This window comes from Chiloscyllium punctatum, chromosome 17 (genome assembly GCF_047496795.1).
Source record: "Chiloscyllium punctatum isolate Juve2018m chromosome 17, sChiPun1.3, whole genome shotgun sequence".
NCBI classification, from domain to species: Eukaryota; Metazoa; Chordata; class Chondrichthyes; order Orectolobiformes; family Hemiscylliidae; genus Chiloscyllium; species Chiloscyllium punctatum.
In genome coordinates, this window is record NC_092755.1 from 103,217,421 (window position 1) to 103,232,739 (window position 15,319).

General features: G+C 39.3%; 1 protein-coding gene across 1 annotated transcript in view; it reads right to left on the reverse strand.

The window, feature by feature from the left end:
* Positions 1-7,686: 7,686 nt before the first annotated feature.
* pes (pescadillo) overlaps positions 7,687-15,319 on the reverse strand; it is a 53,834-nt gene continuing 46,201 nt past the window's right edge. The window contains exons 13-15 of the mRNA XM_072588084.1: positions 13,310-13,446; positions 10,610-10,777; positions 7,687-8,974 (exon numbers count right to left, since the gene is read on the reverse strand). Of these exons, the coding sequence (XP_072444185.1) occupies positions 8,888-8,974; positions 10,610-10,777; positions 13,310-13,446 (392 nt within the window). The 3' untranslated portion in view covers positions 7,687-8,887. The remainder of the gene's footprint in view (positions 8,975-10,609; positions 10,778-13,309; positions 13,447-15,319) is intronic.

A 15,319-nucleotide genomic window follows, 5' to 3' on the forward strand; every position in this document is an offset into this window, starting at 1 on the left:
TCTATGTACCTGGACACAGATCTCTTTGCTCATCTATTCTGCCAAGAATCTTACCATTAGCCCAGTACTCTGCATTCCTGTTACTCCTTTCAAAGTGAATCACCTCACACTTATCTGCATTAAACTCAATTTGCCACCTGTCATCCCAGCTCTGCAGCTTATCTATGTCTCTCTGTAACCTATAACATCCTTCGTCACTATCCACAACTCTACCGACCTTAGTGTCACCAGCAAATTTACTAACCCATCCTTCTATGCCCTCATCCAGGTCATTTATAAAAATGACAAACAACAGTGGACCCAAAACAGATCCTTGCGGTACTCCACTAGCAACTGGACTCCAGGATGAATATTTCCCATCAACCACTACCAAGTCTTCTTTCAGCTAGCCAATTTCCGATCCAAACTGCTAAATCACCCTCAAACCTGTGCCTCAGTATTTTGTGCAATAGCCTACCATGGAGAACCTTATCAAACGTCTTACTGAAATCCATATCCACAACATCAACTGCTTTACCCTCATCCACCTGTTTGGTATCTTCTCAAAGAAGGTTTGTGAGGCACAACCTACCCTTCCCAAAACCGTGTTGACTATCCCTAATCAACTTATTCCTTTCCAGATGATTATGAATCTTATCTCTCATAACCCTTTCCAACACTTTACCCACAACTGAAGTAAGGCTCACTGGTCTATAATTTCCAGGGTTGTCTCTATATAATATTGTCTCTATTATAGCTCTATATAATAAATGAGCAAGGGAACATTTGCTATCCTCCAGTCTTCTGATACTATTCCTGTAGACAGTGATGACAAAGATCAAAGCCAAAGGCTCAGCAATCTGCCTAGCTTCTCAGAGAATCCTAGGATAAATCCCATTTGGCCCAGGGGACTTTTCTATGTTTACACTGTCCAGAATTGCTAACACCACCTCCTTATGCACCTCAATCCCATCTAATGGCCTGTATCTCAGTATTCTCCTCAATCCACATTGTCTTTGTCTAGTGTGAATACTGACAAAAAAGTATTAATTTAGCACTTCCCCTATCTCCTCAGATTCCACGCACAACTTCCCACTACTACGCTTGATTGGTCCTAGGCTTACTCTCATCATGCTTTTATTCCTGATATACCCATAGAAAGCCTTAGGGTTTCCTTGATCCTATCCGCCAATGACTTCTCATGTCCCCCTCCTGGCTCCTCTTAACTCTCTCTTTAGGTCTTTCCTGGTCTAACATGCAACTCTCAAGCACCGTAATGGAGCCATCACACCTCATCCTAACAAAGCCTTCTTCTTCCTCTTGACAAGAGATTCAACTTGCTAAGTAAACCATGGCTCCTGCACCTTACAACTTCTGCCTTGCCCGACTGGCACAGACCTTTCAAGGACCACAGCAGCTGGTTCTTTAATAGGCCTCACATTTCAACTGTGTCCATCCCCTGCAGTTTTGTTCCCCATCCTATGCATCCTAGATCTTGCCTAATCGCATTATAATAGAAGGTGGAGTTGTGGACAGTGAGGAGGGCATTTGTCGTTTGCAAAGGGACTTAGATATGATTCAGAGCTGGGCTGAGGAGTGGCAGATGGAGTTCAACCCTGCCAAGTGTGAGGTTGTCCATTTTGGAAGAACAAATAAGAATGCGGAATACAGGGTTAATGGTAGGGTTCTTAGTCAGGTGGAGGAACAGAGGGATCTTGGGGGTCTATGTACATAGATCTTTGAAGGTTGCCACTCAGGTGAATAGAGTTTGTAAGAAGGCCTATGGAGTATTATCGTTCATTAGCAGAGGGATTGAATTCAAGAGTCGTGAAGTGATGTTGCAGCTGTACAGGACTTTGGTTAGGCCACAGTTGGAGTACTGTGTGCAGTTCTGGTCGCCTCACTTTAGGAAAGATGTGGAAGCTTTGGAGAGGGTGCAGAGAAGATTTACCAGGATGTTGCCTGGAATGGAGAGTAGGTCGTACGAGGATAGGTTGAGAGTTCTCGGCCTTTTCTCCTTGGAACGGCGAAGGATGAGGGGTGACTTGATAGAGGTTTATAAGATGATCAGAGGAATAGATAGAGTAGACAGTCAGAAACTTTTTCCCCGGGTACAACAGAGTGTTACAAGGGGACATAAATTTAAGGTGAAGGGTGGAAAGTATAGGGGAGATGTCAGGGGTGGGTTCTTTACCCAGAGAGTGGTGGGGGCATGGAATGCGCTGCCGGTGGGAGTGGTAGAGTCAGAATCATTGGCGACCTTTAAGCGGCATTTGGATAGGTACATGGATGGGTGCTTAATCTAGGTTAGAAGTTCGGCACAACATCGTGGGCCGAAGGGGCCTGTTCTGTGCTGTATTGTTCTATGTTCTATCTATCTATCCCTTTCCATCACTAAAAGTAAACATAACCAAATTGTGGTCACTATCACGAAAGTGCTCACCTATCTCCAAATCTAACACCTTAGATTCATTACCTAGTGCCATTACTCCTTGTTGACCTGTCTATATACTGCACACATTGTTCAAAAACCGACCCATCTAAAGTACTTGAACTAAAACATTCCCAAATCTAGATTTGGAAAGTTAAAGTCCCCCATAACAACTACCCTGTCACTCTCGCTTCGATCAAAGATCATCTTTGCTAATCTATCCTCTACATCTCTGGAGGAATTTGGAGGCCGATAGAAAACTCCCAACAGGGTAACCTCTCCTTTCCTGTTTCTAATCTCAGCCCATACGACCTCAGTAGACGAGTCCTCAAACATCCTTTCTGCAACTGTAATACTGTCCTTGACTAACAGAGCCACACCACCCTCTCTTGCCATTTTCTCTCTTCTTTCCAAAATGTTTAAATCTCAGAACCTGCAATAACTATCCCTGTCCCTTCTCTACCCAGGTCTCTGAAATGGCCACAACATCAAATCCCAGGTATCAACCCATACTGCAAGTTCATCCAACCTTATTCCAGATGCTCCTGGTGTTGAAGTAGACACACTTTAAACCAACTTGTTGCTTGCTAGTGCCTTTTTGCAATCATGAAATCTTAGTTCTAACTTCATTACTCTCAACCTCCCGTAAACTCAAACTACAATTTCAGTTCCCATCCACATGCTAAATTAGTTTAAACCACCCCCGTTCAGCATTAGCTAGTCCCTCCCACCCCCAGCATATTAGTACCTCTCTGGTTCAGGTGAGGACAATGCTGTTTGTCCAGCCCACCTATCCCAGAAAGATCCCCAATTATCCAGGAATCCAAAGCCCTCCCTCCTGTACCATCCCTGTAGCCATGTCTTCAACTCCTCTCTCTCCCTACTCCTCACCTTGTTAGCATGTGCCACAGGCACCAAAACAGAGACAACAGCTCTGTTGCCCATGTTTTTGAAGGACAGTACGAGTCTGAAACATATTGCATGAAGCAGATTCAATTGTGGTTTTCAAAAATAAATTGGATTAAGAACCTCAAGATAAAAATATTCACAGTTTGGGGAAAGGGAAACATAGTAGGATTGCTCTAGCAAAAATCCAGTATAGACTCAATGGGTTGAATGGCCTTCTGTGTTGTAACCATTCTAATGATTAAGAGTGCAAAATCTACAGTTATACTCAATTCAATCTAGCAAAACTTACAATCATCACGTGCAGTTTTGGCATATGTACAGGCACAATTTTCCTCCAGTTCTTAACAGGTATAGATAGCCAAATTGTTTAGAGTTTCAGGTGAAGCTGCAATAAAGAGGCATCATATGGTTCTTGTTTTCACCATGTAAAACCACTAATGGAATATGTACACACTCACAATACTGGATTTTCTCTCAGCTGTACAAGTGTCAAGAGAACTGAATTTAAGATTTTTCAGTGGGGTGAACAGCAACAAGTTATTCAACATGCCCCAAGTGTGATGTGTGTAAATTTGTAAACACAAAATATGAAACGAAAACTTGTTAACATTTTCTGTGCTTTCCAGAGATAAATGGACTGTTGAGAGCGAAGCAATTTTTTTGATGCAAGTTGCTAGACAATAAAACAAACACAAGTAGTCACAACCATATTTAAAGAAAACATTGTCAAAATTAATTTACACTACTTTTCAAATGACAAAATTTGCAACCTGTAATTTTTTTTACCCAAGTACCATCCTGTGAATCGGCATGGGCTATATTAATTCGTTAAAGATGCTAAACAAATACAAGTAATAGTCTTATATCAGCAGGTATCACAATTCAAGTCCATTTGTTATGCAATTATGGAGTCTGGGAATATGTTAAATTTTAGCAACCATAATTAAAAACATTGGCAGGCAGGCTTCTCCTTACTTATTCACAACTGGGAATTGCATTAGTCTGGATGATGGGTGCTATAATTATCTTGGGGATATAGCATTTTAGTTGTAATGAGGATTGGGTATAAATAGATTAAGGCTGCTGCTCAACTATATTGGATAAAATAAGTGATTAAGAGATCCACAGATGCAACATTATATATTCATTCTTTCATAAAGAAAAAAAGCAACTTATTTACTAAATCATTAGTTATTGCATCACCACAAAGTTGTAATTTAACGTACATAAACAGAATGCAGTCGTATTTCTTACACACATTACTAAATTGCTAGTAGTGTCTTAAAGCTAATAAACAAAACTAAATTTATGTAAATTAAAGAGATCAAAAGAAACAAATTTCTTGCTGAAATCTGACAATAATCCCTTCGATTTATTAAGTAAAATACCAAAATTATAGAATGGCAACAGATTGTTCATTTCAAACAGACATTTTCATTGTGATTATTAGGTTTCTTTCAATAATTAGATTGACATGTCAAATGTTAACTTTAACAAGGATGTATTTATTAGAAAAGACCACTGCTTAAATCAGTAAATCCAATTAATTAATGTATTTAATAGAAAAGACCACTGCTTCAATCAGTAAATACAATTAATTAACCACTAGCCTCATCTGGCTGATTGAGAAGCCAAATGTGGCTAATTGGCTTTTTAATTAGCAAATAAAATGAAATAATAGGCCATCATTGGGCATGTGATCTCAATACTAAGCTACACAAGTGTATACATGTTTAATACTAACATGAGAAAGTGGTTAGTCTTAACTAATGTTAAGTAGCAAATTGAGAATTTACGTGTGTTTTTGATCACTGTGTGCCTTATGTTGGTTTCTGCTCATTACTTATTCTTCTAAAACTAAAGCATAAAAAAGAGTGAAAGAGGAACTTTAAAAAAGAATGCCTTCAGGTTGTTGCTAAAGCCTTGAAGGCCTTTTAAGGTTCTTAACACATATTCATCATACAGAAATCAAAATGCATGAGAGATGCAACATTGCAGAAAACCAGATGCCAAACAATAGACAGAAGCTAACGTAATGGGATAGGTCAAGGTTTAGGACAAGGTTAGATGTATGACCATCTAAACTTGCAGAAACCATTTGACTATATCAGACTAGACTACTTATTTTTGCATCAACAACAAATGACTTTGCAGCTCTTACTCATCTAGGATAGATTCCTCCACCTGAGACATCCATTTCAGGCTTGGAAACGGTATTCTTGGTAACATGTTTTGGTTCCCATGGTACTACAGTAGTTTAGTGCATAAACAAGTTGTAAAAAATAAAACAACCTGAAAATACCTGACCAAGCATAAATTCAAAAGATGCTCTGCATTTAATGTTGTAGAAGTGTCTAAATTATCTGGGAATTCAAAACTGTAGTAAGTATTTGTCTATTCTGTTAAGTTATTGAGCTAAAAGTAAACAAAAACACTCAATTGAAATATTTTAATTATTCAAGGTTAGTATATTTGAAACTTCACTAAATAATTCAGACATCAGTTAATGCCACTTATTGTTGATTGATTTAAATTCTACCTTACAGCATGAAATAGCAACACTAAAAATAACTCTTAAAACCTCCATCCTTATAGATAATTTATAACAAGTTTGGATGCTTGGAAAAATGACTCTTGCTTTTTTGTTATTTATACAGAAATTAAATGGCACCAATCTGTACATACAAAAGCAATGACAAATGCTTCATCAATTACACAGATTACACTGCATTCTTAGTCGGTATTGGCAAGATGATTATGACAATAAAGTCAAAAGACTATTGGTGCAACAGTAATTAATTTTGGCTGAATACAAGCAAGCTGTATCGGAAGATATTTCAAAGCAATTGCTTAGTGGAACACATGGTTCATCAAATGCTTTCTTCTCTATAAAAGGTATTGCAGGGATTTGCATTTTGCACACTACAGAAGGTGACAGCACACTGAAGCATTACTTCCTCCACACACACAGCCAAATACATACATTAAGGATTGAATAGAAAGAGGACCTTGATTGTTAAATTGTTCACGAACAGCCTCTTTTGGTTGACAGAACAGAAAGTAAGGAGGAAGTGGTGACTGCAGAAATTAACTAGATGAGCGTATTTGGAAGAAACCTGTTTTCGTGTAACCAGAATAAACTATTTAAGAATTTGATAATTCTTTCCCCTCTTCAACAATGTCCAAAAATGTAGACAGATCTTATTCATTGTAATTTGCAAGACTTAAGTAGAATTTGGAGGCATCAACTGGGATTTTCCATTTCTAAATGGAGCTGGGGGGGGGGGGGAGAAGAAACAAATCAAAGCCATGATCTCAATGTGTAAATAAATGTAATCTAAGCAGCTAGAAATAATAAAACTCTGAACAGGAATAGGCCACTCCAGGTGCGAGTTCACCACTTTTAGTAAATTTCTTCTCAGTCTGAAATGGCTTACTCCATATCCAGAGATCACAGCTCCTTGCTTTGGCCACACCCTACTGTCATAGATGTACAGCACAGACATCATACCCTTTGGTCCAACTGGTCCATACCAACCAGAAACCCAAACCTAATCTACTCCCATTTGCCAGCACTTGGCCCATATCTCTCTAAACCTTTCCTAATCCAGATGCCTTTTAACTGTTATAATTGTAGCAGCCTCCAGTCAGGGTATTCATCACCACTGCATTCAGAGTGTTTAGCCTGGTCAGAATTTGATTTTTTTTTATACGAGTATCTTCCAATCCTCTAAACTTCAGTGAAAACCAGGGTTTTCTGACAATGGCATGAAAGGGTGCTCCTTTAAGCAGTAGAGAAACCAAATATCATAAAATTAAAATATTTATATCTGAAGCCAGTTTAAAAACTCTGGCATCAGATGGCCACTTGTACAATCAGACTAATGAGAAACGCAAACACATATCAATTGACAGTGCAATTCAAATACAAATCTCAAGTCAATGTTTAATTCTTAAAGCTCATTCTCTACATTAGGCATAAGTATTCTCTTGGAATCTTTCAGTTATGTCTAGAAGGCTTCACTTCCAGTTGGACACAAGGCCAAATAACCAGGGGTAGTCACAACACAAACCAATCCAAAATGCTAATCTTCGATCAATTGGAAAAACAGTGGAAGGAATGAAAAACATTCAGAAAAAAGCATTAAGGATAGAGTGGTGATGACACAATTGAAAGTGTTACTGCTGACACGAAGTACTTAAAATATAAAAAATGTTCCATTCTCTGGTGCTATTACCTACCTCGATGAGAACAAAAAAACCTCATGTTTGAAAAAATACTGCATACTGGTCAACATTCTGGAAAGAACTCCTTAAAACTGACCAGCCAACCTTAGTTACACAGTGAAATAAAACAAGTAGGCAGGTTGCTTTATATACTTTGTTTAATCTTAAATGGTGACAAATTCATTCATTTGGCTAGCTAGTTCTTAATTAAGTGTCACTAAATGACAAAGTGTTCAAATTAAAATGAGACAACCAGAAACCTCAAAGTGATGACGATAGAAAAAACAAATTTACAATATAAAAAGTGTACAGCAACTGTCAGATCACACATTGAGAGGAATTTTGTAATCTGACCTGTGGCAGTGAATAGAATTTAATCAGGTGGAGAGGTTGATGGGTGAGAATCGGGCCACCTACAGCCTGATTAATTCTATGCTGGACAGTCTCCCTGTCCCGCTGCCAATATAGGCTAAACAGGCAATTCATTCCCAGTTAGAGCCTCATCCTGCCAAAGCAGATATTAATTCAGTACCAATTGTGATAACAGCTGCTTTTCTTGTAAAGGTTGGGGCGGGGTGAGGAATGCACGGGGCGTTTGCCATCCAGGGAGCACAACAAGCAAACTCAGGAGTAAGGGAAATGCCTAGTTCAAAGAATTCAATGCCTGAGGGATATGGCACTTCATTGGTTGTCAGGGAGGGGAGGTGAAAGCCAATACCAAATTCATGTGTCTCCTCCACATGCAATCAATCATCCTTATCTCTATTCTATTAAAGATCATCGCGGGTGTCATACCAGGGGTCTTCATCCTGGAAAAAGACCTGCTACTGCGCCCCACAAGGTAGTGTATGGAACATAACATGGTGGGCCTTCCCATCCACAATTTCCACAAGATTCCATCTGCAATTGTCAAACTACATCGGATTCCAATTTTGGCTTTCCCCATTCATCAATTCAAGTTTAAACTGCACAAAGGCATTAGATATTTCAGGTCAACATTTTCTGCTTACAACACATTTATAATGCCAAAGTGGCATTCCTGGATTTTAAAAATAGAAGTTGATTCAATAGGATGAGAAATTGACAAACAGGCAAACATAAGACATGTCCTGTGAGGACAACATTTTAATCTTACACTTTACAAGTACTCTTGTAGAAAAGTCTTAAATTACTTTTTACAGAGAGTTCTTTCTAGATAGCAACCTTCAAAATCCAGGACACAATGAAACTGCCTCAGTGAAAGAAGGGTATCTCATAGCCGATGACTATTCACAGAATCTGTATCGACAAACTTTTGCAAATTTGGTTTAAAATCTCAAATATGCAATGCTCCTCTGTATTTTACTGGAATTTAACTTTTTTGTTCTTCTTTCTCTCAGCTTTAAGTACATCGTCATGAGCCTTCCTCTTAGCTGCCAACTTGTTTTGCTGGAGAGAGAGATTAAAAATAAAGGTTGGATAGAGTAACAATAGTGTTAAAATACAAGTCTTCAAATTTTAAACAATGGTAGCTAGCAAAAGGAAAACAGGAATTTCACTTCACAATCTAGAAATTAAGTTAATTTCCTGGGTTGCCATTAAATTTCCTGACCAGAACAGTACAAATTGCTTTTTTAAATACAAAAACATTGAGCTTGTTCTACACAGATGCTGCCTGACCTGCTCAGTTTTTCCAGGCTTTTCTTATCTCATAAGACAGTCACCAAGAAATCCCAACAGGATATTAACAAACTTCTTCAACCAAGAGTGGAAGAATATGGAAATTGTTCTCACAGGAAGTGCTTGAAATGACCAGTATATACATGTTTAAGGGAAAACTTGACAAAAGTGGAATAAATGCTTAAAATGCTGAATTTAGAGGATGAGAGACAAGATTGGAGGGACTGAGTACAGAATAAACATTGCTGCATTGCCTGGTGCTGAATGGTTTCTTTCTGTTTTGTACCTACCATATATTCCTACATTTATGCTGGTAGGAGACTGGGTATTATCCTATAGAAAGCAAATGTCAGTCTGTTTCTCCCCAGCTATCAGTCAACCTTATAAAAGTCACGTTTTGAAGCGGAGGGACAGGGAAGAAAAGGAATGCGAACTGAACATCGTGAATATGAAAGACTGTTTTATTCCCACTAGTTGGTCCCCTTATAGTTTAAGAATTATAAGAATTTCAATTATTTCCAATAAAAATGTGGGCATATGCTTTTTTTCCCTCATATAAAGACATAAAGCCTTTCTTTTAAGCAAAAGTAAACTTCAGGTAGTGTGTCACAAATGGTTACATGAGGGCCAAACAGCATCTAGTACACATGCAGGATTAAATACTCAACTGAACTTAAATAGGAAATGAGTTAAAAGTTGCAACTCAAATTCATCGTTGAGAAGACTTGTGGTTTTGACTGGCCTACTCAATAAGGTCAGATTTTTGGTTCCAATTATTTTGTATGCTAAAACCATAATGTGCTCCAGTCAATGTAAACAAGGAAGACATTCAAGCCTGCAAGCAATGCAAATGAGGAAAACAAGCTATTCAGCCTTGAAAGAAAAAGAGACTTACAGTGCATTTCCATTTTAGTTCAGTCTTGGTACGGAGCCAGTCAGTTAAACTGATCCTTTAATTTTGGCTTGCACTCACTCGCTCTATTGTAACATTTTCATCTTACACTTTCAAAGATTTAGCTCCTTACTTACAAAATGTGGTACAGCTTTATGAACCTCCCTTCCATAATACTGAGGTTTTTCTTTGCCTCACCTTATTCCTGGTGCCCCTTTCACTGGGTAATAATATCTAGACTTAAGGACTGAACCAACAAAAAAGATCTTATCATTTAAGGCCACCCCTCGTTAGCCCTCAACACTTGCAATAAATTCAATTACTAGTTTTTGGGTAACAATTTTGCTCCCACCAAGATCTGTGAAGAAATGAGAATGATGTTTCCAGTCTTAGTTAGACCCTTTAAGAAAATCTTAAAGACTTGTATATTGTCATATCTTATTTAGTACTCAAGTACTTAAGACCACACAGCATTTCACACTGTAGAAATAAAAACTGATGAAAATACAAACCTCACGAACTTTTCTCTTCTTGCCAAACATAATTTTGTTGTACAAATACTTCTCTTTTTTCTTCATCATCATGATAGCTAGGCGCTTCTCTTCGGCTTGTTCTCGTTGGGATGCTTCTGTTTTGTTTTCCAGCTTGACTGCTCCTGCAGTTACTTCCACATTCAGTTGCTGTGGAAACATCCGTAAAATCAGTGACTCAAGAAATACAACCAAACGGATTAACTTGTGGGTTCATAAGTAGTCAACGAACAGCTAATCTCTTCCTGAGTATTCTTATGAAGATGCTGAAACATGCAAGTACACCAATTTTGCAGCTACAGCAAAACAATCTTCCACTTGAATTGTAGCAGTATTTTTTCTCAAAGCACTTGGGTGTATTTGACTGTCTGTTTATGACAAAGATGCATGTTAGAAGTCAACGCTCAACTTGCTACAATTAGGCTTTTTATACTTTTGGGGAAAAAAACTCAATTTGCAGGAGATACCAAAATGTCTAATTATATAGTTGAAAATTCTCTGCAAAAAAAAACTTAAGGAACACGACTGTTCCAAAACAGTAAGAAATTCCTTCCTAACACTATTTACGTTCTGCTATATGACTGCTGTTCTATATTCTATGTCATGGTCCAGTTAAGCCACTGTTTAAGAAGGGTGGTAAGGACAAGCCAGGGAACTAAAAACTAGTGAGCCTGAGGTTGGTGGTGGGCAAGTTGTGGGAGGGGATCCTATATGTACATATATTTGGAAAGACAAGGACTGATTAGGGATAATCAACGTGGCTTTGTGCGTGGTAAATCATGTCTCACAAACTTGATGGAGTTTTATGAGGAAGTAACAAAGAGAATTGATGAGGGCAGAGCAGTAGATGTGATCTATATGGACTTCAGTAAGGCATTCGAAAAGGTTCCCCATGCGAGACTGGTTGGCAAGGTTAGATCTCACGGAGTACAGGGAGAACTAGCCATTTGGATGCAGAACAGGCTCAAAGGTAGAAGACAGAGGGTGGTGCTGGTGGGTTGTTTCTCAGACTGGAGGCCTGTGACCAGTGGAGTGCAGCAAGGATCAGTGCTGGGTCCTCTACGTTTTGTCGTTTATATAAATGATTTGGATGTGAGCATAAGAGGCACAGTTAGTAAGTCTGCAGATGACACCAAAATTGGAGGTGTAGAGGACAGCGAAAAGGGTTACCTCAGATTACAACAGGATCTGGAGCAGATGGGCCAATGGGCTGAGAAGTGGCAGATTTAATTCAGATAAATGTGAGGTGCTGCATTTTGGGAAAGCAAATCTTAGCAGGACTTATTCACTTAATGGTAAGGTCCTAGGGAGTGTTGATGAACAAAGAGACCTTGGAGTGCAGGTTCACAGCTCCTTGAAAGTGGAGTTGCAGGTATATAGGATAGTGAAGAAGGCGTTTGGTATGCTTTCCTTTATTGGTCAGAGTATTGAGTACAGGAGTTGGGAGGTCACGGGGCAACATTTCCACACAGAGGGTGGTACATGTATGGAATGTGCTGCCAGAGGAAGTGGTGGAGGCTGGTACAATTGCAAAATTTAGGAGGCGTTTGGATGGGTATATGAATAGGAAGGGTTTGGAGGGATATGGGCTGAGTGCTGGCAGGTTGGACTAGATTGGGTTGGGATACCTGGTTGGTTAGGCCACTGATGGAATATTGAGTGCAATTCTGGTCTTCTTCCTATCGGAAAGATGTTGGGAAACTTGAAAGGGTTCAGAAAAGATCTATAAGGATGTTGCCAGAGTTGGAGGATTTGAGCAATGGGGAAGAGGCTGAACAGGCTGGGGCTGTTTTCTCTGGCGCGTCGGAGGCTGACGGGTGACCTTATAGAGGTTTACAAATTTATGAGGAGCATGGATAAGGTAAATAGGCAAAGTCTTTTCCCTGGGGTCAGGGAGTCCAGAACTAGAGGGCATAGGTTTAGGGTGAGAGGGGAAAGATATAAAAGAGACCTACGGGGCAACATTTCCACACTGAGGGTGGTACATGTATGGAATGTGCTGCCAGAGGAAGTGTGGAGGCTGGTACAATTGCAACATTTAGGAGGCATTTGGATGGGAATATGAATAGGAAGGGTTTGGAGGGATATGGGCTAAGTGCTGGCAGGTTGGACTAGATTGGGTTGGGATACCTGGTCGGTATGGACGGGTTGGATCAAAGGGTCTGTTTCCATGCTGTATATCTCTATGACTCTAAGAAGTGTACAGCACAGAAACAGGCCCTTTGGCCCACAGAACTAAAGAATATTCACTGAAGGTTCAAGTAATGTGTATACCTCTCATCTGGTCCAGACAGATATGGCAAAAAAATCTGTGACAATCAAGTAACTGAAACCGCTCATAAGCAGATGTAGGTTTGGAGGAGGAAATCTTAACTCACCTAGCCCCACTTGGGAGTGGTACGCCTTTCCTGATTTTGCAGGAGCACCATTGCTCAATGTGTGCATGGACTGTAGGGTGATATGAACCTTGGAATACTTATGCACTGTAACAGCTGACATCTGAAAATAGGGCTATGTGAATTAAACAGGCCCACCCCCAAATCGAAGTCTCTAATTTGCCATGGTTGAAATCAGGAGTTCCACAGGCTGGAGTTTAATTTTCAAAGTGTAAGTATTATGTCATAACAAAAGACTGAATCTTACACGTATTTAAATCAAAAGGCTCCTTCTATTGGAACTCACTTTGTTTTTCACCTTCTCAGCCTCCATTTTCTTCAGCATTTCTTCATCTTGCTTTTCAGTTTCATCCATATCCTCATCTTCTTCATCCTCAGACTCATCATCCTGTTCATCCTCTTCGGATTCATTTTGGCTTTCATCTATGATAAAAACCATGATACATGCAAGTTGTATGATAACAGTGACCACTCAAAACAAATTGCATAAAAAGAGACATGGTGAAACCGGATCCCCCTATCAATGCTCATAAAGGGGAGGAAGCTTAAGTCAGCTTTTCAAAAAACATGGCTGACATTTGTCTTTTAAGGGGGTCATGGGTATCAGTAGCACTAACAAGTTTCATAATCATCTTGGGTAAAGTTAAACATTTTTAAAAATAGTTCTTTGTCTTTTTGATTTCAATGTTATTTGCACTTGGAGTAGATTTTAATTGTATTTTTAAATAATGTCTCACTTTTCTCCTCCAACTGCAACTTTTCCCTCAAAATTTCAATTACTGAATTACCAACCTTTATACTTTACTTTCATTAACTTCAATTACTCCATTCTTAATTGGACACAGCATGATATTGACAGATGCTGTTAATTTTCAATCCAAGATGGATAAATTTTTGTAAAGCAAAACGTATCAAGGGAACATGGACCAAAGGCAGATTTATGGAATTAGGCCACACATCAACCATTATCTCACTGAATGGTGGAACAGGTGTGAAGGGCTGAAAGCCCATTCCTGTTCTTATGTTCAGATGTTTTTAATCAGGTGGAATTTAACATTGAGATCAGAAAGTGCAAGGTAGGCATTAACAACTTGCATTTGTATGTAATAGAATATCGCAAAGTGCTCTATAGGACCGTTCTAAAAGAAAATATGACACCAAACTACATAAGGAGATATTAGATCAGATGGGCAAAAGCTTAGTTTTATGGAGCATTTTACAGGAAGAAAGTGGGATAGAGAGGCAGAGAGGAACAGGGATGTAAGGAATTCCATAGCTTAAAGCCTTTGAAAGAGTGACAGGCAATGGTGCAGCAAGTGAAGTCTGAAAATGCTGAAGTGCCCAGAACAAAAGGAATACAGATACCCTGGGGCATTATGGGGATGAAAGGAAATAGGTTTCCCAACTATAAACATCACGATCAGAACTTAACTAGACCAGATATACAATACTACAGCTAATGCAGGTGAGAGGCTTGGAGTTACACAGTTAACTAGTACCTATCTACCACCTACAAACACAAGTCAGGTGTGAGATTGAATGTTCTGGACAGGTGCAGCTCCATAAGACAAAACCAGAAGTTGGCTATTTGGCCACTGAGTGTGCTCTAAATTCAGTGAGAACACTGCTGATCTGATAATCCTCAAGTATATTTTTCTGCCTTTTCTCCTTGATTGCCTCACTAATTTTTAAAAAATCTATCAAAGCAGTAAAAGTAATCATGTCCTAGCCCCTACAGCCCTCTATAGTAAAGAATTCCATAGACTGACAACTCAAATAATTTGTTAGATATGACTTAAATGGGTGCACCCTCTTACACTACAATTATACTCTCTGGTCCTAAACTCTGCCACAAGGGGAAACAACCTCTCTACAACTACCCTGTCTAGCCCGTAAGAATCTAATGTGTTTCAATAAGGTCACATCTCATTTTCCTTAATACAGGCACAACCTATTCAACCTCTCCTCACAAGAAACTCCACACCTCCGTCATGCACAGGATCAATCTGGTGAATATTCTCTGGACTACCTCCAAGTTGGTGGCACGGTGGCTCAGTGGTTAGCACTGCAGCCTCATAGTACCAGGGACCTGGTTTGATTCTGGCCTCGGGTGAGACTGTGTGGAGTTTGCACTTTCTTCCAGTGTCTGCTTGAGTTTTCTCCGGTTGCTCTGGTTTCCTCCCACCAAATCCAAAGATATGCAGGTCAGGTGAATTGGCCATGCTAACTTGTCAATAGTGTTAGGTACATGAGTAAATATAAAGGTTGGGGAATGGGTCTGCGTGGGTTACTTTTC